The 25,482-nt window shown below is 41.6% G+C and overlaps 1 protein-coding gene across 1 annotated transcript in view; it reads left to right on the forward strand.

Annotated features, from left to right (window-relative positions):
• The window catches only part of LOC133657846 (glycine N-acyltransferase-like protein 3), a 34,064-nt gene extending 9,255 nt beyond the window's left edge, over positions 1-24,809 (forward strand). The window contains exons 2-6 of the mRNA XM_062059629.1: positions 6,691-6,846; positions 6,951-7,058; positions 7,160-7,271; positions 24,184-24,316; positions 24,410-24,809. Coding sequence (XP_061915613.1) covers positions 6,772-6,846; positions 6,951-7,058; positions 7,160-7,271; positions 24,184-24,316; positions 24,410-24,809 — 828 coding nt within the window. The 5' untranslated portion in view covers positions 6,691-6,771. The remainder of the gene's footprint in view (positions 1-6,690; positions 6,847-6,950; positions 7,059-7,159; positions 7,272-24,183; positions 24,317-24,409) is intronic.
• The last annotated feature ends 673 nt before the right edge of the window (positions 24,810-25,482 follow it).

Genomic DNA, 25,482 nt, shown 5'->3' on the forward strand with positions numbered 1-25,482 from the left:
TTAACCCGATTTTCGATTCAAACCGATTTTCGCTATGTATTATTTGGTATAGTATTTATGATAAAACTTTTTAAAAACAGGTTACAGGTTACAAAACCTCCCTTTGGTTGCTGATGTATACGTGCATTGAATAAGCATGGAGCTGGCCTAAAAACATATTTTTATAAATTGATTCATGTGCCTCACAATACGAAGGTCCTGGGTTCGATCCTGGGCTCGGGATCTTTCTGTGTGGAGTTTGCATGTTCTCCCTGTGACTGCTTGGGTTCCCTCCGGTTACTCCGGCTTCCTCCCACCTCCAAAGACATGCATCTGGGGATAGGTTGCTTGGCAACACTAAATTGGCCCTAGTGTGTGAATGTGAGTGTGAATGTTGTCTGTCTATCTGTGTTGGCCCTGCGATGAGGTGGAGACTTGTCCAGGGTGTACCCCGCCTTCCGCCCGTGTGCAGCTGGGATAGGCTCCAGCACCCCCTGCTACCCCAAAAGGGACAAGCGGTAGAAAATGGATGGATGGATGGATTCTTAAAAACTAAAAATACAAAAAAACCCCAACAAAAAATTAAAATAAAAAAAGATTTTGGAAAACTATGAAATTATTTAGCATGGGAATAAATGTTATGCTGATGACACCCAACTCTACATGCCCCTAAAGCTGACCAACGTGCCAGATTGTAGTCACCTGGAAGCGTGTTACAATGAAATCAATCAATGTCCAGCAACAAGTTGCATGTTAACGCTAAGAAAACGGAAATGTTGATTATCGGTCCTGCTAGACTCAGGCATTTGTTTAAGGATACCACTTTGAAATTTGACAATTAAACAATCATACAAAGCGACTCTGTGAAAATTATCTGCATTATTCTCTCTTCTTTGAGCTGTACATTAAGAGGGATACTAAAACAGCCTTCTTTCATCACCTTAATATCTCTAAAATCAGTCCTATTCTGTCCATCAGTGACGCACAGATCATTATTCATGCGTTCGTTACGTCTCGTCTCTATTACTGTAACATATTCTTTTCACGTCTTCCCATGTCCAGGATTAAAGATTACAGCTGGTACAAAGTGCACCTGCTAGACTTTTGGGACAAGAAAGTTTGATCATATCACGCCTATATTGGCTCACCTGTACTCGCTCCTGGTACACTTAAGATGCGATTCCAAAGACTTATTACTTACGTATAAAATACTAAACGGTCTGGCACCATCTTATCTTAATGATTGTATTGCACCTTTGTTCCATTCAGAAATCTACGTTCCAAGAACGCCGGCCTATTAGTGATTCCCAGAGCGCAGGCTTTAGAGCGTTTTATATTCAGGCTCCAGTACTCTAGAATACCCTACCGGCAGCAGTTAGCGATGCCACCTCAGTAGAAGCATTTAAGTCCCACATTAAAACTCATGTATATGCTCTAGCTCAGTGGTTCTCAAACTTTTTTCACCAAGTACCACCTCAGAAAAAACAAGTACCACCATAATGACCAACATTGAAATACAGTAGCGTAATAGGTCTAAATATTTATTAAAAACAAGGCAGAGGTTTAATTTGACAAGAATATTTAATATTTTGACCACTGCAACAGTCAAGGTAATCAAGGGAGTCTTTGGTGTACCACCAGATGGAGCCAATGCCAACATACCACAGTTTGAGAATCACAGCTGTAGCTTTTAAATATTCTGTTTTAGACGAGTTGACCTGCAACTTCTATTTCTTGCCCCCCTCTCCTGCATGGAGAGGATAGCAGGTGGCCAGTGCAGGGATCCAGCAAACAGGGACTAGGAACAAATAGACAGTAAGCTACAAACAGCTACAAAATATAGTTTACCGCATACAGCTACACTGATATCGACACGACAGGTCGGAACAACAATAATCCAGCACTGACTGGAGGGGAAGGCAGGTTTAAATAGCAGCTGGCTGATTGACACCAGGTGTGGCCAGGTGCCAATCAGCCACAGCTGAGGGGACAGCACTCAGAGAGACAAACAGGAAACTGAACCAAAATAAGAGTGCTGACAGGAAATAAAACAAACACAGAGGAAAAACTAAAACTTAACCAAACTGTCAGGGACAAGCCTGACACCCACAAGTCCTGAACATTTGAAATTAAATCATGGAGGCATGGTGGAGATAATTATTAAACAATGTTGCCTTCTTCTAAACTTGTTCCAAATAAGGAGCTTTTGACTTGCAACAACTTGTGACGCTTTCCAACATGTGACGTCAGCGGTTATCTCCATACATGGTCAAAGTTTACCCGAAGAGCTTTGTGCGAGTCTGCTACATAGTCCGAAGTTGTACAGTAGTCGCTAAGTTCCTTATTTTGTTTTAATTCTCTTGTTGTGGGGCCGACTGTCTGGTACATGCACATGCATTTCTAAAAAAATGTTCAAACTCACGTCCGTCACTAAACTCGATATGGATGCGATAAAAACTACAACATGGCTGACGGAAAGATGACAGAGTCAGACACAGTAGAGGCCCGCAATAAGACAGCTGCTTGAAGATGATCTGTAAAACAAAATGTATGTACAATTTTGACAAAAAAAAACACCATTACATGTTATGTAGCCCACAAGGAAGTGCTTTAAATGTAGAAGAAAAATCATAATATGACCACTTTAGTATGTATTAGTCAACGCTGGAAAACATGTGTGTATCAGGTTGCAGATGCAAAATGATCTACTACAGGGTAAAACTAAAGATCAATACAAGTGGCAATGAAAAAGGGTAAACAGGTAAATACAATAGTGTGAGTACAGGCAGGGCATAACAGACAAGTTCAGACAAGTTGTCCCATTTCCTCTGAAAACCAAAGATGAAGTTTGCTGTCATGGTCATCAAGGTGACGACAATCACATCACGGGCAACTAAAATGTAACGTGACCACCTCAGAGCTGACTTTACCACACGTTTGATGCACGGACAAATTGTGCACCAAAATTCCTATTGTGGCTACAAAAGGCCATCTGCAGGAAGATGGTCCAGAAGACGAGGGTGTGGGGTATTTGCGAGTGGCAATAATCATCAAGATAAGCCAGCAGAAGAGCCGTTACCATGGAAACCAAAGTCAACAGGTACAAGGACAACCAAAACCTCCCTCTGGAAAAGTATATCAGTCCTTGGAAAGAAGGAAAGGACAGACATTTTGCGAAGAGCCAGAAGCTTGTCTTTGCATCAAACAATCACACTGTAAAATTAATATAAGACGGTGAATCGGAAAATATTTTTTTTATTAGAGATTAAATGAACATTCGTAGTAGAAAGACTAATCATGCCCTCAAAAGGCAAATTTTCAATTTTGTAGCTTTACTATATATAGGAAAGAAAAAATATTGAGTTACAAAGAAAACTGAAATTATATGAAGCAGTAGTTATATCAGTGTTACTCTATTAATCTGAGACATGGAAAATGACAGCTAAGGACAAGAAGAAGGTGGATAGCTTTTTAGGATTTTTAGGAATATCATCCTTGATGGCTTGACCACAAGTAGCCACCCTCAAACACCACCCAGCTGTCACTGCCAACAGCAGCTCACTTAGTTCAACTCTGATCTAACCTTAAACCAGCGTTCACTGCAGTGGAAAATTTAGTAATGGCATCAAGTTCTGACACGCAAGCAGCTGGCAATAAATATGCCTTTTTGTTTCAACTCATATACTTTGGAATGCTGCCTGTGTGGAACAATTTGACAGACGGACGAAGAAAGAGGCAGCAACCAATCCACAGTAGTGGAATGCTAATGATGTCATACCTGAAGTTTAAAAATTGGTGGATTTGCTAATCCTCACAGAGCCCACATGCAGTTCAGGTGTTTTGGGGCTTGCGTCATCTGATGAAGTGGACTGATTTAAATCTGAATATAGCCAGGTGAGCTGCAGGAGTCGAAGAGCCTTGTAAACAAAGTGAGTGATAACATCTTTACGTAATCCTACTGTATTCTGCATGTCATTTCCAGCTGAACGATACCCACAAACAAACAAAGAGAATCACTCTCAATTGGATAATTGTGATCTTAACTGTATTTAAGATTGTAAATTATTTTTTAAAGGATTTCTAAGTGATTTCATTTGCGTGATTTATTTTGAAAATCAATTATCATACGGAGTGCTTAAGTGAAGCGCAAATAAAATCAAAGTAAATATACATATTAAATAAATACATTTACATAAAATGCAAAAATAACAAAAATTATGTGTTAACATTTACAGTTTTGGAATAATTTTATCAATTTTATGATTGGTAATTAACCAAATAATTGTTGAGCCATGGTACGATATCATTGCCGTAATGTCAAAAAAAAAACGACTGGGAAAAAATGTTAAGAAAGAACACACTATAAACCTCTGAGATTATCCTTTGACACTGGTCATTTAAACTTTTTATATCCATTAATGCGTTTTATTCTTACTTATTATTTGTGTATTTTTGTTCTTTATTGCTAAAATGAATTTTTTTTAGGTGAAGGAAAATTCAAACCAGTGTCCTACTTCCCGTCGCTAGATAAGATGGGTGAATTACCCCGGGTCCTGACCAAATGCAACTAACCAGAAAAGGGGGCGGCTATAAGGTAGAGGTTTTAGTTGCTTGTGCAATACTAAATCGGTTACTCGTCTTCGCACCTGTACTGTACCTGGGTGAGTCTCCCTCACCCCTGACTTAACCCTTTAAACGAAGTAGTCAGGTCAGGAGGTGCGCAGCGCTGCTGCCACGAGGCGCTGTTTAGCACCATCGAGTAACTGGGGCAGGGGTGTCAAACTCATTTTAGCTCAGGGGCTGCATCAAGGAAAATCTATTCCCACGTGGGCCGGACTGGTAAAATCATGGCATTAAAACTTAGAAATAAAGACAACTTCAGCTTGTTTTCTTTGTCTTACTTCAGCCAAAAATAGCACAAGCACTTTTGGAAAATGTACACATTACAGATACTCATCTTTGCAAAACACTTCGCGTTAGTTGAAAATTCTGAGGAAAAAAATGGTGCAGTTTCAAAAACACCATGAAGAAATCAATGAACTTAGACGTTGCTTCTGTGTTTTTACAAAACCATTGAACTTTAAGCACTTCCTGTTTAGGATCCTCATGTTGGCAGTTCACCATTGAAAACATTTGGAAAAGCAATGGAGTGTGTCGTCAAACCACCACATTGGTTAAATCTGCAACTGTCGCAACACATTCATTTATCATCATTCAAACAATAAAATTATATACAAAAAAAACATTATCAAAATGACACCATAGCCAAAACCAAGGTAACATAACTACAAACTAAACCAATGTGAATATGGAATATTTAAACATAAAACAAAAGATAACAAACACAACAAATGTAGAAACATACATTTTTAGAATGGAGTTCAGGGTGCGCATCGTGCATTCAATAAATTTTGAGCGCTGCATGGAACTCTAACTAAAAAAATGATGGTCAAGTTAACTTAAGTCTTTGCATCTTACCGTTCCATTATTTTATCCGTTGAGTAGATAATTTACAATGAAAGAAGGCTTTGTGCGTCGATACTGTCGCCACCCGATGCCAGCCTCAACAGGAGAAACTGATTGTTTGCACCTGCGCTGATTAGAGTAGCGGCAGCCACTCCAGAGAGCGCTTAAAATCAGCTGAATTGTCATCTTCAAACACTGTCATGTGTGATATGGGTCACACTTGAATCCAGTGGACACATTTATTTCATTAAAAAATGGAGCTCATATTTATATTTAGCAAACTGATCTTGCGGGCCGGATTAAACCTCTCAGGCCATACGTTTGACCCCTCTGATCTACGATGTCAACAAAACATAGCACTGCCTATTACAATGTTTACAATAAAACACAACAACAAATAAATGATAGCTAATATTTAAGAATAATTCCCACTAATGGAGTAATATTTGTGTAAATGTAATTATTCTGATCTCATCGGCGGTCACTCGAAGCGAGTATGACGATCCTCCTGGTAGGGGTTATCTCTTTATGGAGGATGCCTGTGCGTGACTTTGTTTAACGTGGGGAGACTGGTGCACAGACAGTCACCACACGATCCTTGACAGATACGGGTCAGGGTCCAGTGGCATGGAGTCCAAGACGACTGGGGACCCTTTTCTGCTGCAGCCTTCATCCGCCATACCAGCCCTTGTGACGCTCCATAGGGTTAGCGATCATCCTCCGCCTGTTCCACCGTTGAGGTCTTGGGTTGTTATTTCCCCATAACTGGGCCCACATGGATGGGAGGGTGCCTTCTTCCACCATTGCAGCCGTTGCGATAGTTCTTACATCTACCGTCTTCCGCCTACTCCGCCGTTGAGGTCTTCACAGTATCACTGCATAGGGGGCAGTCAGGTACTAGGCCTTTGCCAAGGGCCACCTGGGGTAACAGTAGTAAATGGGTTAACCTCCTAGTGCCCCAAGACCCCATAGAGGAGCCTCCACTGCCGGATGCACTTTAACCTAATGCCCAGGACATAATATTCTGATCTACATCTTATCGTATAACTGGTATTAGTGATTGTTTCCTTGATTTAAAAAAAGAAAAATATATAAATAATGAGCCTGTCTGTTGAACGGCTCTTTGAAAGGAACGGCTCTTCCAGATCCGGCTCCTTTCAAAAAGCCATAAATCCCATCAAGGAAAGGTAGCAGAAGTACAGAGATCTGCGTGGCACAAAAATAATAAAGTGATTTGTTTTGCAGATGGATGACATCTGAACTGCTGAATTATTTCAAAGTAATGACAGAAAAGTCAATGTTTAAAGCAATCTGTAGTGCCCAAAGATGAAGATTTTGCAAAAAGAAGAAGTACTGATTGCAGAGAGAGTTCTGCTGAAATACTTGCCCAGGAGTTTTCAGGTATACCTGCCAACATTTGAACATGTTCATCAATCCTTTACTGAAAAAGTAATCAAATTTGTTTTTGCTTGTAAGTCACAGCTGATCCATTTCTGCCTTTGTAGGTCTATGGATTCTTATATGCTTTCAATCGAAACAAACCAAGTAATGTACAGTTTGTTGTTGATCAGTGGCCAGATTTTCAGGCCATCATGACTCGTCCTGACCGAGAGGTAAGTCTGTATCCCAATATAACACCATTATATTATCATATTATCCATTGGTTTCATACCCATTGATGACAATATTTTGTTTTCTGTTTTTTCACATAAAGCAAGAACTTACGTTTGTGCCAGAGACGACAATTTACTGCACGGATGAGCAGGTTTTGAAAAAAATGCTAACGGAGGAAGATATAATCGACTGGAGCACTTATATTCCTGTAGGTAAGGAACATTCATTATACAAGAGTTTGGTTATTTTTGGAAGCCTCGATCCTGCACTGTGTTGAGAAAAAGAACAACAACAACAAAAAAAAGTATTTGCTATATGTCCTTAAATGTAGCCCGGAGCTCTGCCCACTGTCCGTCATTTGGCTACAGACGCAGGAATTGTCAATTTGATGTTGTTTTACTTCAGAAGCAAGGCTAACCTAGCATGATGTTGCTGTCAAAATGTGATTGTAGTGTTAGCCCTGACTCTCACATTGCTATACTACTGTTGCTAACGTTTGTGTCCTCCATTCCTTGTGTTATGTTGTTGTTATCTTAAAGGCCTACTGAAATGAAATTTTTTTATTTAAACGGGGATAGCAGATCTATTCTATGTGTCATACTTGATCATTTCGCGATATTGCCATATTTTTGCTGAAAGGATTTAGTATAGAACAACGACGATAAAGATCGCAACTTTTGGTATCTGATAAAAAAAGGCTTGCCCCTACCGGAAGTAGCGTGACGTAGTCAATTGAACATATACGCAAAGTTCCCTATTGTTTACAATGATGGCCGCATGAAGTGAGAGAGATTCGGACCGAGAAAGCGACGATTTCCCCATTAATTTGAGCGAGGATGAAATATTTTTAAATGAGGAAAGTGCAAGTAAAGGACTAGTGGGGAGTGGAAGATGCTTTGAGAGCCGGGGGTGACCTGATATTCAGCTGGAAATGACTACAACAGTAAATAAACACAAGACATATATATACTCTATTAGCCACAACACAACCAGGCTTATATTTAATATGCCACAAATTAATCCCGCATAAAAACACCTCCTAGCTAGCTCCTAGCTACTAGCTCGAGCTAGTTATAGCTCGAGCGGGTAATATGGACGGGATCCTGTATATATAACCCGCCAATACAATTCAAACACCTGCACAACACACACACTCACTCAGCCCAAACAACCGTTCACCTAACCCAAGGTTCATAAAGCTTATATATTTAATCAAAGTTACGTACATGACACGCACGTACTGGCAAGCAATCAAATGTTTGGAAGCGCGCGGGTGGGACCTGATATTCAGCTGGGAATGACTACAACAGTAAATAAACACAAGGCATATATATACTCTATTAGCCACAACACAACCAGGCTTATATTTAATATGCCACAAATTAATCCCGCATAAAAACACCTAGGTGTTTGTTATGCTAGCTCCTAGCTCCTAGCTACTAGCTACTAGCTCGAGCTAGTTATAGCTCGAGCGGGTAATATGGACGGGATCCCGTATATATAACCCGCCAATACAATTCAAACACCTGCATAACACACACACTCACTCAGCCCAAACAACCGTTCACCTAACCCAAGGTTCATAAAGCTTATATATTTAATCAAAGTTACGTACATGACACGCACGTACGGGCAAGCAATCAAATGTTTGGAAGCGCGCGGGTGGGACCTGATATTCAGCTGGGAATGACTACAACAATAAATAAACACAAGACATATATATACTCTATTAGCCACAACACAACCAGGCTTATATTTAATCCAACTTTTTTTTATTGGCATTTTCAAACACAGAAAAAAGTGCAAGTCGAAACAGTACAATTTATATTTAATATGCCACAAATTAATCATAATGCTAGCTCCTAGCTCCTAGCTACTAGCTCGAGCTAGTTATAGCAAGCGATCAAATGTTTGGAAGCGCAGCTGTGTACTCACGTTATCGCAACTGTGTATCCAAATCAAAGTCCTCCTGGTAAGAGTCTCTGTTGTCCGAGTTCTTCCATCTTGACTGCATCTTTCGGGAATGTAAACAAAGAAGCGCCGGCTGTGTACGTGTTGTTGCTGACTTCCCTCGCAGAATAGACACTTCGCACCGACAACTTTCTTCTTTCCTTGCTCAGCTTCTTTCTCCATAATGCAATGAACAAATTGCAACAGATTCACCAACACAGATGTCCAGAATACTGTGGAATAATGAGATGAAAACAGAGCTATTTCGTATTGACTTCAATGGTGTCTGAATACTTCCGTTTCAATGATTGACGTCACGCGCATACGTCAAACCTCAGAGGCGATTCGAACCGGAAGTTTAGCGGGAAATTTAAAATTGCACTTTATAAGTTAACCCGGCCGTATTGGCATGTGTTGCAATGTTAAGATTTCATCATTGATATATAAACTATCAGACTGCGTGGTCGGTAGTAGTGGCTTTCAGTAGGCCTTTAAATGTGTCATTTACTACGCTTTACAGTCAGTAATGCGAGCTCAGGAGAGGCTGAAGAGAACAAAACCACACCTGTTAAAATCATTGAAAATCATCATGAAGCAAAATTATCATCATGAAAAATGATAAATATAAATGTATTTCATAAAGGAATATTTTATTTTTATGAATTTATGACATAGTGATTTCTATTTTATATTAATTTGTCAATTAAGCTGTGTTATAAATGTATTTTGTAAATGAGTCGATGTGTTGGTTCTTCCTATGTTTAGCTTTTAGTTCCTGTCCTGCACTCTTATTTTATAGTTGTTAGAGCCATTTACTCTTTCTGTCCGTCAAATTCATGACTAAAGGGGTTGGCTCAAGGCCAAGTGCCAGTCTATTTAGGGAGGGGCTGGGATCTTGCTCAGGTGTTGCTGAGTAGAGGCGCAACAGTTTTTGACTGTGTCAGGCTATGATTTGTTTGCTCCCGTTTATTTTCCGTTTTTGTTACAAAGTGAGTTTGATTTACGTGACTGTATGTTAATAAATATTTGTGTTAAACATGGACACAATTCTGGACATCAATTATTAGCCAGCTGCACACGTCCAATCTAGCTTCAGTTATAATCGGCAACCAGTAGCAGTAAGAGTATAGGACTTTACCGCTACACTTAGTCAAAAACTGCCTCATCGGAACGTGAGCTGTTTATTGGGAAGCAACAAGCTTTGAGGCTCGTTTTGGAAGAGGAACGCACGGGCCGTTGTCAGCGTTTGTTTGGCGACCGGCGGCGAGGAAACGGATCGGCGAAGCGGCGGACACCTTCTGCGATCAAGCTCTGCATTGACAGCTACGAGTCCCACTGGACATTGGGGACAGCAGCAGCAGCAGCACATCATCCGACCGAGCCAAGCCATGTGCGTGCGTGCCGTGCGTGGAGGAGGACGCGGAGCAGCGTTGAGCCAGTCCTACACCTGTGTGGTGCCAGTCCTACACCTGTGTGGTATGTTTTAGCGGCGCGCCGACATAAACAAAAACGAAACGGCCATTGTTAAAATGTGTGCACACAAATATTGAACAATCCAATGCATTGGTGACTATTTGACTTGACTTGCGTGCGGGTTGACAAACTTTGACTTTTCCAAATGGAGGAGGAGGGAGCACAAATGTGCGCTGATGAACATAAACAGCCACAGGAGGACAATGTGGCTGAACGTGACAATGTTGGGCAAGGGGTTGAAGGGAAAAAACGTGTGGTAAAAATGAATCTAGGTCAGAAAATTGAAAGTTTGCAGGGGGAAAGAAAATCAAAGTTGCAAAGACTCTCAACGCTGAAAGAGGGTGGTCATTGCCGTGTTAAATGACGAAACACGTTCACATGAGCTAAAGGAGGAATTTAGCAGGTTTATGAGTTTTTATCATGAAACCAGAAAAGTGCACAAAACTTTGTTGTCTCTGTTGCCAGATGATGAGTGTACTAAACATGAGACATGGTACAAAGCAAAAATGTTTAATTTTGATGGTTTTATTGACAAGGTTGACAGGTTGATGTATTCTCAATATGATGATGATGACAATGATGATGATGAGGTTGAAAATGATGGTTCTGCTGTTGAAAATGAAAGTGTACAACCCCACGACAGCATTTCAAATGTTCAATCCAATGTCTTATCAAAGCTCAATAATTCCACAACCTCAAACAAAAGCAAAAAGTATTCCACTTCTTCTGCTCGCATAATAGCAGAGGCAGATAAGGCAGCACTTATTACCCGTGCTATTGCTTTAAAAGACATTCATGCATTGGAGGCGCAGGCAGCAGTTCTAAAGAGGGAACAGGAAGAACAAGCAGAGGCCATAAGGAGGAAAAAGGAGCAAATGGAGTTGGATGCTCAAATAGCAGCCCACAATGCTCAATTGTCAGTCCTCCATGAAGCCAGTGTTTCTGGCAGGAGCAAAAAGTCTGATGGAATGGAGTCCTATAGGCAAGGGACAAAACTGAGAAAAGTGCCTGCACAGCCTGTACAACAACTTCAGCAGTGTGTTAAAGCTGCTCCTTCAGAGCTTCACACAGCCAAGAAGGCCCCAAACAAGGTTCATTCATACCCTCAACCAAACAAACAACCACTTCGCTCATCAACTTTGGATCCTGTGGAAAACCAATCAAGGCAACATTTACCTCAAGCAGCTCAATCATTTCAAGGCAATAACACAATACCAGGTGAATCCCACACTATATTACAAAGGCAAAATGAAATGATGGCACTCCTGGTTCAAGCACAAACCTCCCAATTACTTACACACAGACATATTCCGTTTTTTGAAGGTGACCCATTGCAGTTTCAGGCTTTTATAAAAGCATTTGAGCATTGTTGTGTGGAGGCAAAAACCAATGATTGTGGTGACTGCTTATATTATCTGGAGCAGTTTACCAAAGGACAGCCGAGAGATTTGGTGCGCAGTTGCCTCCATATGCCTCCAGAGAGAGGCTATGCTACAGCAAAACGTCTACTAAGGGAACACTTTGGAAATCCTTTAAAAATAACAGCAGCCTACCTGGACAAAATCATGGTTTGGCCAAACATCAAGTCTGAGGATGTGAAAAATCTCCAAGCTTATGCACTCTACTTGCGAGAATGCTCCAATGCGATGGAAGAGCTGCAGTACTTGGATGAGCTCAATATGCCAGCTAGCATGAAGATGCTCATACAAAAGCTTCCTTACAAATTAAGGGACCAGTGGAGAGGAAAAGCAGCTGACATTGTTGACCAACAAAAGCGACGTGCTTGTTTCATAGACATTGTGACATTTATTGAACAGCAGGTCAGAATTGCTTCAGATCCTGTCTTTGGCGACATTCAGGACATTCCTCGAAATAAAACAATAACCAAACCCAAGCCTATACATCAAAGCAAATCACAGTTCAGAAGAAGCAGTTTCGCAACTCAGGTGGCAGTTGCCACTGAACCTAAATCGGATCCACACCTGAATAAGTTTGTGAACAGAGGCATCTACTTCTCCAAGACAAACTGTATTCCCTGTCTTTATTGTAAAAGTCAACATGCACTGGAGCACTGTCCAATACTGGGAAAGAAGGCGCACAGGGAAAAGCTTAACTTTTTAAAAGAAAAAGGCCTGTGTTTTGGTTGCCTGTGCACAGGGCACATGAGCAAGAGTTGTGACAGGCGCATCACTTGCTCTTACTGCAACAAGACACATCCCGAAGTGCTACATATTGACAGGAGGCATCTGGAAAGTGGAGAAAATAGCCATCCGCCAAAGATAGAAGCAAAGATTTGCACTACATCATCAACTTGTGGCCATACAGGGGCTGGCAACTATGGGATTTTACCTATCCTCCCTGTTCAAGTGAAGTGCTCAAAGGGCAGCAAGATAGTCCAGACATATGCTTTCTTAGATCCAGGAAGCACAGGGACCTTCTGTTCTGAACAGCTACTGAACAGGCTGAATACAGAAGGCCGAAGAACAAGAGTCCACTTGCGCACCATGGGGCACAGTAAGGCGGTCCCTAGCAGCGTTGTAAATGGCCTGAAAATCTCTAATCTTACTGGCAGTAAGTTTTTTGAGCTTCCCGATATGTTCACTCAAAGGGCTGTGGGTACTAACCATCTGATCAGTGAGGCAGAGCTAGATAAGTGGCCTTACCTCAAAGGCATCAAAATCCCTCGACTAACTGCCAACGTGGACCTGTTAATTGGTACCAACGCCTCCAAGTTAATGGAACCATGGGAGGTGATTAACAGCCAAAGAGACGGACCCTATGCTGTCAGAACCCTACTGGGGTGGGTAAATAATGGGCCAATACAAGGCAACAACCAGCATAATGGGAGCCCCACAGTTACTGTTAACCACACAATCGTTAACAGGTTGGAGGAACAGCATATCAACCAGAGCATTGGCGGAACACATTCAGCCCAAAAAACCCATGAGTGGGCTCAAAGCTTCCGCATTGAAAAAGAGGAGCAAGAAAAGCTTTGCAGTGGGAGAAAAAATTTGCTTTGGAAAAGGAGAGGCAGGAGAGAACATGCTTTGGCCAAAAAGCAGGAAGAGCGAGAGCAAGCAATGGCCAGAGAGAGAGCTCTAGAGCTAGAAAGACAAAGAGCCTTGGAGCAAGCACTTCTCCAGCAGCAACACGAGAAGAAGGAAAAGAGAGAAATGGAAAAGGCAAGACTCAAAGTTTGGAAGCAGAAAGAAAAAAGGATCTGTACTCAAAGAGAAGATGGAGGCAGAGTCTATATCGCTGACCTTTTTTGGAAAAGGTGGATTTGCGAGTATTTATCGTTGCTACAAGAGCGACAAACGTGGACAAATGAAAAAGGATGCTTCAGCACCAAGAGGAAGTTGGATACTTAGAAGAATACTGGTAACATTTCCTGATAGGAAAGGCCTTGTACAGAATCGAGAAAGAGCCATCAATCTGTCAATCCTTTCCGTGTCCGGGCCAGGTAAGGTTCCCCGTGTTGCGTCAAATTAAGCCGCAGGCTCCGTAAAGGCTTGGGAACTGAGGAGACACATTTTTTAAGCTTCTCAGGTGGAATTCTTTCCCATTCTTGCTTGATGTACAGCTTAGGTTTTTCATTTAGGTTCTGTTCTTCTTTGTTTTTGTTGCCTCCTCCAGGACTAAAAGGATTCTCGTTCAGTTTATCCCGCAGCGCCAGTTCTGCTTACCAAAAGTGGCCCACTCGGCTCACTGCATTCAGTCTGCAAACCAAAACGAGCATAATCGAAAGACCCATAACAAAGATATGCCTTCTATGTGAAAGGTATGGAGTAAAATAACTGCATTATTGCAAAAGGGAACATGAAAACCAAAGAAAAAGGGTTTTGTTTTGGTATTATGGCTCTATTTGTATGTATTTATTTTTAATTCAATTGCTCTGTTCATCACGCCAGTAGCAATTAGGGGCTGGTGTGTTATAGCCATTTACTCTTTCTGTCCGTCAAATTCATGACGTCACTAAAGGGGTTGGCTCAAGGCCAAGTGCCAGTCTATTTAGGGAGGGGCTGGGATCTTGCTCAGGTGTTGCTGAGTAGAGGCGCAACAGTTTTTGACTGTGTCAGGCTATGATTGGTTTGCTCCCGTTTATTTACCGTTTTTGTTACAAAGTGAGTTTCATTTACGTGACTGTATGTTAATAAATATTTGTGTTAAACATGGACACAATTCTGGACATCAATTATTAGCCAGCTGCACACGTCTAAACTAGCTTCAGTTATATTCGGCAACCAGTAGCAGTAAGAGTATAGGACTTTACCGCTACAATAGTTTTCACTTCCTATTCCTTGTTATGCAGCATCTTTACTTTGTCTGCCAGTGCACCTGCACTCAGTTTGTAATCAGGTTGATATATGTTCAGCTTTGGGTGCTGGCTGGTGTTGGAACATTGTTTTGTGAATACTTTTGAAAACGTACTCTGTCTGCTTCGCATTTGTAAACAGTTGCTGTCTTTCAGCATTCTGTTAAGAATCAACATAAAAAGCACAGAACAGCTTCATTTAAAAAAGAGAGGTAAACCAAAAGTAGTGAACAGAAGGAAAAACAATTATTAAAAAAAATAAATACTGTGATAACGTCGAACAAGCAGAAATACACAAAGCCATTTTTGTCTATACAGTGGAAGTCTACTGCTTCTTCAGCACCAGCAGTTAGCAAATTTGTCCAAAAAATGGCACCATTGCCCAAATAATAACACACTTTTCCCTTTATGTTAGGTTCTGCGCATGTCAAAGTAAAGAATTCCGATTTAAAGGGGAACTGCACTTTTTGGGGGAATTTTGCCTATCGTTCACAATCATTACGAAAGACATGACAACGGACAGATTTTTTTTTTTAATGCATTCTAAATATTACATAAATGCGATTAAAAGTCAGCTTACAATGGAGCCTATAAAAGCTGTTCAATTCTGTCTATAAAACCCCTAAAAAACATCCGAACACCTCCATTAGGGTTTTATATACATGATAAAAGTATGTGATATAGTAACGGGCACATATCTATATATTGTAATATTTTATTTCTATTTATACCCCCCTTATTTACTTTTTCCTTTTTAAATTCGATCTGAACTCTGGAATTTAAATTCTCCTGAGGGAACTCTCCTGAAGGAATCAATAAAGTACTATCTATCTATCTATCTATCTATCTATCTATCTATCTATCTATCTATCTATCTATCTATCTATCTATCTATCTATCTATCTATCTATCTATCTATCTATCTATCTATCTATCTATCTATCTATCTATCTATCTATATGCGTCGACAGCTCTTCCTCCCAAGGAAGTCAAAGTCTGCTGTCCACTCCCAAGTTCTTTTAATGGCAAATAAGCTGATGTTAAATTGACCACCAAAAGCAGTAGTTGGTATTTCGTTGTTTATTGTCAAAGCTTTGGCAATAATGAGACCAATCCAGCACCCAAGCGTTCCCTAGCCCGGTCCAGATCGGTCTGCCTTCCTCTCACTCTTCCTGTGTCTTCCACCCTCTTGTTTTGTCTACCGCTTGCATTCCAGAAGCTCCAAGGCCTCAAACACACAGTCAACCTTTTACTAACCAGACAATTTGGAAAAGCACTAGCTGTTTTGTAATATGACTACGGAAGTAAAAAATAACACAAAATATGGATATATGGAAAATATCTCGTTCCATCACTCCCCCTTTAAGATCTTTTAATAAGATCTTTTACTACTAGTTAAACACTTCTAAAGCACGCCCCACATTAAAGTAGGTGCTGTTTTTTTCTTTGAGCAAGCTAGCAATAAAAACAACAGCATATTTACATTGGAGATAGATGGAGGGAGTCCACGTCACTGTCGTCAGGGTCGGGGAAGGAAACCAACATTTCTCGAAAGTCTCCATTTTGCTCGACCCCCTTCAGAGACATAACGAGTCCAGAAACAGGGTGGGGTTGACCTTCTACAGCTCTAACAATGATGCGGGTGCATAAAGATTTAGCACAAGGGGCGATAAAGCAGCCACATGAGGCTATGATGGCCAAAAAAACTCCAATTGAGACCAGGACAGACTTAATTAGCTCAGTCCACCTGCCAAATGTGCTCTGGAGCCAATCTTTGAAGGGGTCAGAGGCCCCTGAAACTTCTGTAAGTTCCCTGGACAGGGCATGGAGGCTTTCTAAAGCCCTCTGAACTGAGCCATCGGGGGCAGTGTTGTTAGGAATGAAGGTACAGCATTGGTCACCAAACATTGCACACACACCTTCTTCCTTGGCTAGGATGCGATCAAGGGCTATGCGGTTCTGGATGGCCATGAGGGAGGTCGGGGCAAGTTGTTCAGCAAGTCCCTCAATGGCGTCACGAGTCAGGTTGGTCAGTCTCAACAGATTATAAAAAACATAGTTAATGCGTTCAACATTTTTAGTAGCCGTCACAGGGAAAATAGCACCAATGATAGGAAGGTTTTCGAAACCTGCACAGGATTCACACCACAATTTATGTTGTGAGGGGACTCCTCTTGGTTGGCCTATTGCATCAAAGTAAACACCATCAGGGTTCCTCGTCAAATCGAAGGAGCCCTTTACACTCCTCCGAGATAAAACATGACGGCGTCGGCGGGGAGTTAGAGTGGCAGCTGAGACAGGAGTTACAAGGGGAGTTAATTTGGTACCCACTAGAGTGAGTGGGGTCACCAGTCTAACCATAGCACAAAGCCCCACGGATAACTTTGGAATTCTAATGTACAATCTGTGCTTCCCACAACACCAGAATAAGTCAGCTCGTGCCTAAGGGCCTATCCTAGAGCCATCTATCAGTGTGGTGCACCAGTAATGGTTGATGTCACCCAATTTGTTGGGGGACGGAGAGGGTCCTGTAATTTGAAAACGCGTGTAATTCAGCTTTTGGGCCACAAAGGGAAGAAGTCGGGTGGCATTGTCAACAGAAGGGTACACATGTCAGTCAACTTAAAAGGGGCGGGGTAAGTGTGGGAAAAGGGACGTCCAGCGGAAGAAGCAACACAGTCACCCAGGTTTTGGCATCCACCTGAGCCACAGGTTGTCTGCACCCGCTCCTAAGGTCAAAGGTCAAAGTTACCAGGCCTTCGGTGGTGATGTCATTAGCACGCACGGATGTGAGCCTTTGAAACACCACCGAGGTGGGGTGGTACTTTAGGTGCTACAGAGGGTGTAGAGGTAGTTAACGCCCTCTCAAGGACATTAATTTTAATAATTCCTTTAGCGTCTGTATCAGTCAGGTCAAGCCCCAAAACAACATAAAAGGGAAGATGGGCACAACTTACCAGAGTATGTTGTCTGCATCCGACACCAATGGTTCAGGGTTGAGTCGTAACAAATATAGAGGTTATTACCACGGTAATAGCTATTGTGTCCCCCGTAATTAATCACACTGCACAGGTCAAAAAATAAGTCTTGCTATCCCCTTTGACCCAGTCTATTTAAAGTCCGCTGTATGTTCTTAGACACTTGTCAGTCACTGTCGTCAGGAAGGATGAACTGAGACACAAAGACAGTAGAACACGCCCAAGGGATAAACGGGGATAAACATCAAACTTTTCACTTAATGTAACGACACAGATAGTTATGCTGCAAACAAGCAAGAAAAACTAAGAAACATTTAGCATACTGGATTGGTCTCACACAAGGATATACAATATAGAAGTTGAAAAGAGTAATGTAGGTAGAAAATCTCTCTCGTCTCCTGGGCTGAGGGGCAGATGTTGTGGCGATGTCAGCAATGACATCCGTTGGTAATCTGTCAGGTTCTTCAGCTGTAGTGCAGAGGGAGAGGTGGTACCAGGTGTCCCCTCCACCAGCCAGTCGAAGGGCGTGGGACGTCCGTTCCACGACCTTGAAGGGACCAGTCCACCTGAGCTCCATCCACTTGCGTTTGATGACCTTGATCTTGACCCTCTCAGCGGGCGGAAGGGAATCTGTACAGAAGAACTGGCACACAAATTCTGCAATTTTTTGTGTAAAATACCATTTTGGTTTTACGCTGAGTCCTCCTTCCATGGGGGGCTGCTGGTCCTGTGAATGGCTGACCTGTATGCAACTCATAGGGTGAAAAACTCAAAGGGCGGTAAAACAGTTTTATTCACGGACCTTCGAATGATCATTAACGCTAATTGCAACATGTCAATCCAATTATATTTGGTCTGTGCACAGATTTTAGCCAATTAGTTTTTGATGTTCTGGTCCATCCTTTCGACCTTACCTTGGGACTCAGGATGGTACCCCAAACCTGTGTTCTAGTCCGAAAGCCTTTTCGACCAAGGCTAAGTGAGTATTTTCTTAATGGTTGCCGTTGTCTGACCTAATCTTTTTGGGGAAACCATGTTGGGGTACTAGGTCATTCACAAGTCATTTAATTACTGATATTGCATCCTCTTTTGAGGTTGTTGTTGCTTCCGGCCAACCACTGTGATTGTCAACACAAGTCAGTACGTACCTTTTCCCTTGTACCGTATTGATCATATCAGTGAAGTCAAAGACTATACATGGTTCACCCTCACCTCCTCCATTTTCTAAATTTGATCTATTAAACTACTATCGATGTGTAAAATCGTTATTTTCAAATTAAAATTAGTTATAACTTCTTACCCACGGGAAAAACGTTAAAACTATGGAATGTGTCAAAGTCGGATGATTGTCGATTTTGTTCCAAGGAGTCTGTATCCACCCTCACTCACCCCCTTCTGTTTCTGAAAAAAGGACTGTGTTAGTCATACTATCACTTTCAGAAACATCTCAGAAAAAGGTCAGCTAATAGTCAAGTAGCGGAGGACAGGTCATGTTTGAGGTCAATGATTGTCTCTTTAGCCTCTATGGTCCACTGGGGGGTGGTGTTAGGGTAGGGGACCCCTTAGCACTATCACAATTAACTCAAACTCAACTAAACCCTAGCTTTTATGTAACTTATTCAATATGGTGAAAGTAACAAATATGCTTATATTTATATTGTCACCAATACTAGAAAAATACTACCCTTGTGGCGAATGCTTTAGCAATAGTATTTTGAAATTTTACCACACCTGGTAGCCCCAATAATTCATTAAGTCAAGCTCATGTTGTAGAAAGTTGAATGATGCGGACACGTTTGTTACTGAATACTTTCTATCAGACTTCTGTCTTGACGACTATGTGTATGTAATGAGCAACTATAATTATTTGATATGCTTAAATGTGTAATGTGTCGTTTTAGCTCAGCTGTTGTGTAGCTGCTAGCTCCTCGTAGCCTACAGGTGTCTAAAGTGCAGCCCATAGTTATGTGTTTAACATAACCATGGGCTAAACCTAAACAATTGAAAATGTGGTATTTGGGTGTCGGTGTAATGTTTGGCAGCTACGCCGTGTCTTATCATTGGACCTAAGTTCTTTGGTTTTGTAGGCGAGACAGAGAGCAAGGGAACAATGTGGGACACAATTGTGTCCATCTTATACCATGCTAGCTGTTGCAAAGATAGGTCAACATGAGCAGCCACACCTTGAGTTCCAACATATATAAATAATCATAACATATGGCGAGTCGGGTGGCAGAACACACGGAAGCATCTCAGTCAGTCAGGGTTTTCACCGTTAGAGCCATTCCTGTTGTTTCAGGCTGTGGTATGCTTGGTAGTGGTGTCGCAGCTGGGTGGTTCAGCCGTCAGGTAACACCAGGAATGTTCCTTCTTTGCGATTTGAATGTCAGGGTACAGTCTGTAAAGGAGGTCCAGCAATCTGAACCGGAAGTGGTTTGGTGACAGTTAACCTTCTTGTGACCCCAGCGAAGCCTTCGACCTTTAAAGAGGAAGCACACAGTTTTTTTTGGTACCTCTGCATTCAGAATCGAATGGGTGGCTGATAAAATTGTCCGTTGACACTCATGTCCAGCAGGGGTCCTGTCGGTACTTCCTGCTGCGGCTCCTGATGTGGGCGTCCTCTTACACGCCTTCGTGTTCGTTTGTTGGCACGACGGAACCTTTCCTGTTCGGAAATGTTCGGACAGTCACTACTCCAGTGACCAGGCTGGTCACAGCCGAAACAGTGTCTACCCCAGACCGGCTTTGAAGCATCGTGTTGTCCACCACCCGAGTCCAACCGCACGTCTGTTGAGGATTCTTTCCTCCACCTGTTGGAACTCAAAAGCAAGGTCACCCACTGCTGAATATACCCTAGCTGATCTTTGACCTTTTGGTTCTTTTAACCTTTTATCTTCAGCGATCTGTAATTTAAGTAGTCGTTTCCTTGTTGCTCTGTCATTAGCCCTATTTTGCATGGGATGAATAAAATATCCTGCCATATATTGTTTTTGGCACCGTGTATATCAGGGTTAACTTTGTCCAAAGTGTTTGGCCAAAGGTTCCCTCCCGGAGGTACAGGTGGGAAACAAGGTGAACAATGGCTTGCATGTATGCATCGGCAAGAGACTTATATTAAAGTAGGCCCCTATAATTGTCATGTGTCAAAAATGTCTGGTGTGCACCGCCCTCTGCTGGAGGAAAATGGTCAGACTTGCAAAATAAGCGGTTAATACTTTCTCTTTTAACGTTGATGTTCCAGGTAATTTAATGTTCAGTGAATGTATAGGATAGGCCGATGTCGTTGTGGCGTGTACAGCCCTTTGAGACACTTGTGATTTAGGACTATATAGATAAACATTGATTGATTGATTGATTGATGGTTGATGGTTGATGGTTGATGGTTGATGGTTGATTATATGACCAAAATGAACTTATTTCATTTATTCATTCATTTTCCATCGCACTCATAGTTTTATTCCATTTTGCATCTAATTATTCCTATTGATTTCTTCCCATTTCACTCAAACAACTAAACAAACAAATAAACAAACTTGCAGCTAACCACAATCAACAGCATACCATTTACGAATACTTTCATTTGTCACTTTCTCATCTTTCTTTCACTTTCGTTTTCCTTTACGAACAACCTCCTGTTCCCTAACTCTTCCTTACACTTCACACAATGTTTCTATTTTCTGTTGTCCTAGAAACCATTCACGTAACGTAAGGTTATAAACATCCTTTTCCCCTATTGTTAATGTCATTTGTCAAAAATGTCTGCCGTAGGAAAATGGACAGACGTGTAGAAGGGGTTAATTTTCGGAGGCAAGATCAATCTTAGAGGGGGCGTGTTAATACCTCCTTCTCTTGTCACTGGAGTAGGGGGCGGTGTCAGTCAAAGTCTGGGCGGGTCGTTTGAATTGTCTTGCGCATGCGCGGCAGACAAAAAAAACAATCAGTTCATTCTGTCATTAATCATCGTTTCTTTTGCTGCATTTCGTTTTTCCACGTAATCCCCGTTTACTTTTATCATACGCCAAACTCTTAAATTCTCTCCCTGAGTGTTCCATTTTCACCAGCGCACACACACACACACACACACACACACACACACACACACACACACACACACACACACACACACACACACACACACACACACACACACACACACACACACACACACACACACACACACACACACACACACACACACACACACACACGAGCGTGCGTAAGCACTCCCACTCACACACTCTCTGCGTTTCACTTTACCATAAAACTTCCAGTTACTTTTTTTATTTTTTATTTTTTATTTTATTTTACCAGACGTTTGAGTTCACGACTTTTCGAGTATTGTAAACTCCCTCTTAACCCTTTCAAGGAACGTTCTCCTTTTTTTTTTTTTTTTCTCTACCTGCTAGTTCCATTGTCGACAACCGTCCATTCAATTGATCATTGAATGGTAGCCAATCATCACATTTTGCCCCGCCGCCATCACATTTCTGTTTGTCACACTCCAAGGCCATTGTGTCTATATTTTCTTAATTCTAGTGCCCTCAACGCAAAGGGATCTTTCAACCCGGTTCCTTAGTTTTAGTGTCTTATCACACTGGGATCTATCAACCCGCTTCCTTAGTTTTAGTGTCTTATCACACTGGGATCTATCAACCCGCTTCTTTAGTTTTAGTGTCTTATCACACTGGGATCTATCAACCCGCTTCTTTAGTTTTAGTGTCTTATCACACTGGGATCTATCACCCCGTTGCTCTTTTAGGCGGCGACCAACTACCCAGGGTGAGCCACACCCAACTATTAGTTCACTCGTCAATGAAACTGCCCGTCACGGTAATCGAGACACAATGCCGTGAGTTGCACACTCCAAGGCCATTGTGTCTATATTTTCTTAATTCTAGTGCCCTCAACGCAAAGGGATCTTTCAACCCGCTTCCTTAGTTTTAGTGTCTTATCACACTGGGATCTATCAACCCGCTTCCTTAGTTTTAGTGTCTTATCACACTGGGATCTATCAACCCGCTTCCTTAGTTTTAGTGTCTTATCACACTGGGATCTATCACCCCGTTGCTCTTTTAGGCGGCGACCAACTACCCAGGGTGAGCCACACCCAACTATTAGTTTACTCGTCAATGAAACTGCCCGTCACGGTACTCGAGACACAATGCCGTGAGTTGACCACTTATTTACAATTTTAATGCAATGGCAGGCTCGGCAAAAATGCAATCAATCTATCGAAATCACAGCTCTGCGTCTGGGGTACAATATAGTGTTTGACTTACAGACTTCAGGACAGACTCCTAACGCAGATTTTATCTAAAAAGAAAGGTTCTGCTCACCTTGAATTGGCCAATTGAGTCTGTCCAGAAGATTGCAAGAAGTCATCGATCAACAGCGTGCCATCCCGGACGAGCCCCCAAATTGTTGCGTCGACAGCTCTTCCTCCCAAGGAAGTCAAAGTCTGCTGTCCACTCCCAAGTTCTTTTAATGGCAAATAAGCTGATGTTAAATTGACCACCAAAAGCAGTAGTTGGTATTTCGTTGTTTATTGTCAAAGCTTTGGCAATAATGAGACCAATCCAGCACCCAAGCGTTCCCTAGCCCGGTCCAGATCGGTCTGCCTTCCTCTCACTCTTCCTGTGTCTTCCACCCTCTTGTTTTGTCTACCGCTTGCATTCCAGAAGCTCCAAGGCCTCAAACACACAGTCAACCTTTTACTAACCAGACAATTTGGAAAAGCACTAGCTGTTTTGTAATATGACTACGGAAGTAAAAAATAACACAAAATATGGATATATGGAAAATATCTTGTTCCATCACTATCTATCTATCTATTTATAATGATATTCTAATAATTACATATTTTGATTATTTTAAGCATACGCAGCGCATTAATTTAAAAAACGCATCACGTTTGCTTTGTTTTTCTGTTTTTTGGACAGGACAAAAAAAAAAGTATTGTAGCTTGCTACAATTCCCCGAGGATAGCTTCCTCTGTATCTTAGCTACAATTTATTGTAACAGGCCCAGAGCATAATACTACTTGCTTGACAGTAGGGATGATGTTCCTGGGATTAAAGGCCTCACCTTTTCTCCTCCAAACATATTGCTGGGTATTGTGGCCAAACAGCTAAATTTGTGTTTCATCTGACCACAGAACTTTCCTCCAGAAGGTCTTATCTTTGTCCATGTGATGGTAAAATGAAACAAAAATGTTTCATTAAAAATTTCAGGTTCATTCTTATACTTATAAAACCTGTTCGCAGGCCTGATGCGGCCCTCGGGCCGTACGTTTGACATCACTGCTGTAGTATGTACAGTAATGTCTTAAATGTACGCAGAACATCATTATTCTCTCTGAACTGTCTAAATTCCAGCATCAAGGCTTACTAGATGTACATTTGATTGCAGGGTGTAATGTTTCTTTCACATCCATGCTCAAAGAAGTTTCAACTAACAGACAAGTCAGCTACAGACGCTTGGCAGCGACACATTCTATTTATTTACCAGACAGTACCTTTCTGCTTAAACCAACATTTGGCAGGTTAGTTGATTATAAAAACACTCAACATATTTAGTGTATTTGTTTATTTATTAACAAGATACCACTGCAACATTTTCGTCTTTGTTTCTACAGTGAGGTCGAATCCAAGATTTCATCTCTCAATCTTACCCATGTTGACCTGGTGAATCGAACCTGGAAGTATGGCGGGGATGAACGTGGATGCAACTTAATTATGTTTCTCATCAGCAACTTCCCATCATACTGCATCACTGATGATCAGGGTCAGCCTGTATCCTGGGTTCTGGTGTATGACTACTTGGCAATCGGGGTTTTGTATACGCTGCCCAAGTACAGACAAAAAGGTTATGCCACAGTGTTGGTCCATGCCATGGCCCGCAGACTCCTTGCTGACGGCTACCCAGTGTTCTGCCAAATTGAGGAGGAGAATATTAAATCCCAAAAGCTTTTCAAAAACTTGGGATTTACTGAGGATCCGTCATATAGAGATGTATGGTTTGAGTACAACATCTAAAATGTTTGTCCTGTATAGAAGCTAACACACAATCAAATTTCTGATGCAACTTACACAATAATATCATGTGTAGTATTTCCCATTTCTGCAAGATCACTTTTCAGCCGTTTCCTGAATTGTTGTGAACTTTGTGTTGATATAATAAATTGTCATGGACAATCCAGAAGGACATTTAGGTCCTGATTTACTAAAGATTGACATGCAAACCTAAAAGCACACGCAAAACTGATCTATTAAAAGTGTGCAAAGTGGATTGCGTCTGATAAGTGAGCTGAATAAGGCATGCTTTCCATTTTGCGTCTCTGTCTTCATTAATATGCAAAACATATGCCCACAATACAGGGAGACGAAAATGCAAATATAATTACTTAGCACACGCTATGTAAATTAATCAACAGTCATCACCGTTTTGCGAACACTATTTTGCGTTTTATTCAGCACGTGTCAGAAAGACGTGTACACTGACAGTTCCACACTTGGCTGCAGGATCAGTGCTTGCGCTGCACAGACTGACGATGGACAGACGAGAATCCTCTGTCCTACGTGTGTGTCTTTTCAGCATCAAAATTGTATTATTTTGTGGCTGCTAGGGGATTTAAAGGGCTAATTAAACTTATTTCAATTGATGCATTTTGGTGTCCTCTAGTATTTCCTAATGACGTTCGTTTTATTC

The sequence above is a fragment of the Entelurus aequoreus genome, linkage group LG09 (genome assembly GCF_033978785.1).
Source record: "Entelurus aequoreus isolate RoL-2023_Sb linkage group LG09, RoL_Eaeq_v1.1, whole genome shotgun sequence".
NCBI classification, from domain to species: Eukaryota; Metazoa; Chordata; class Actinopteri; order Syngnathiformes; family Syngnathidae; genus Entelurus; species Entelurus aequoreus.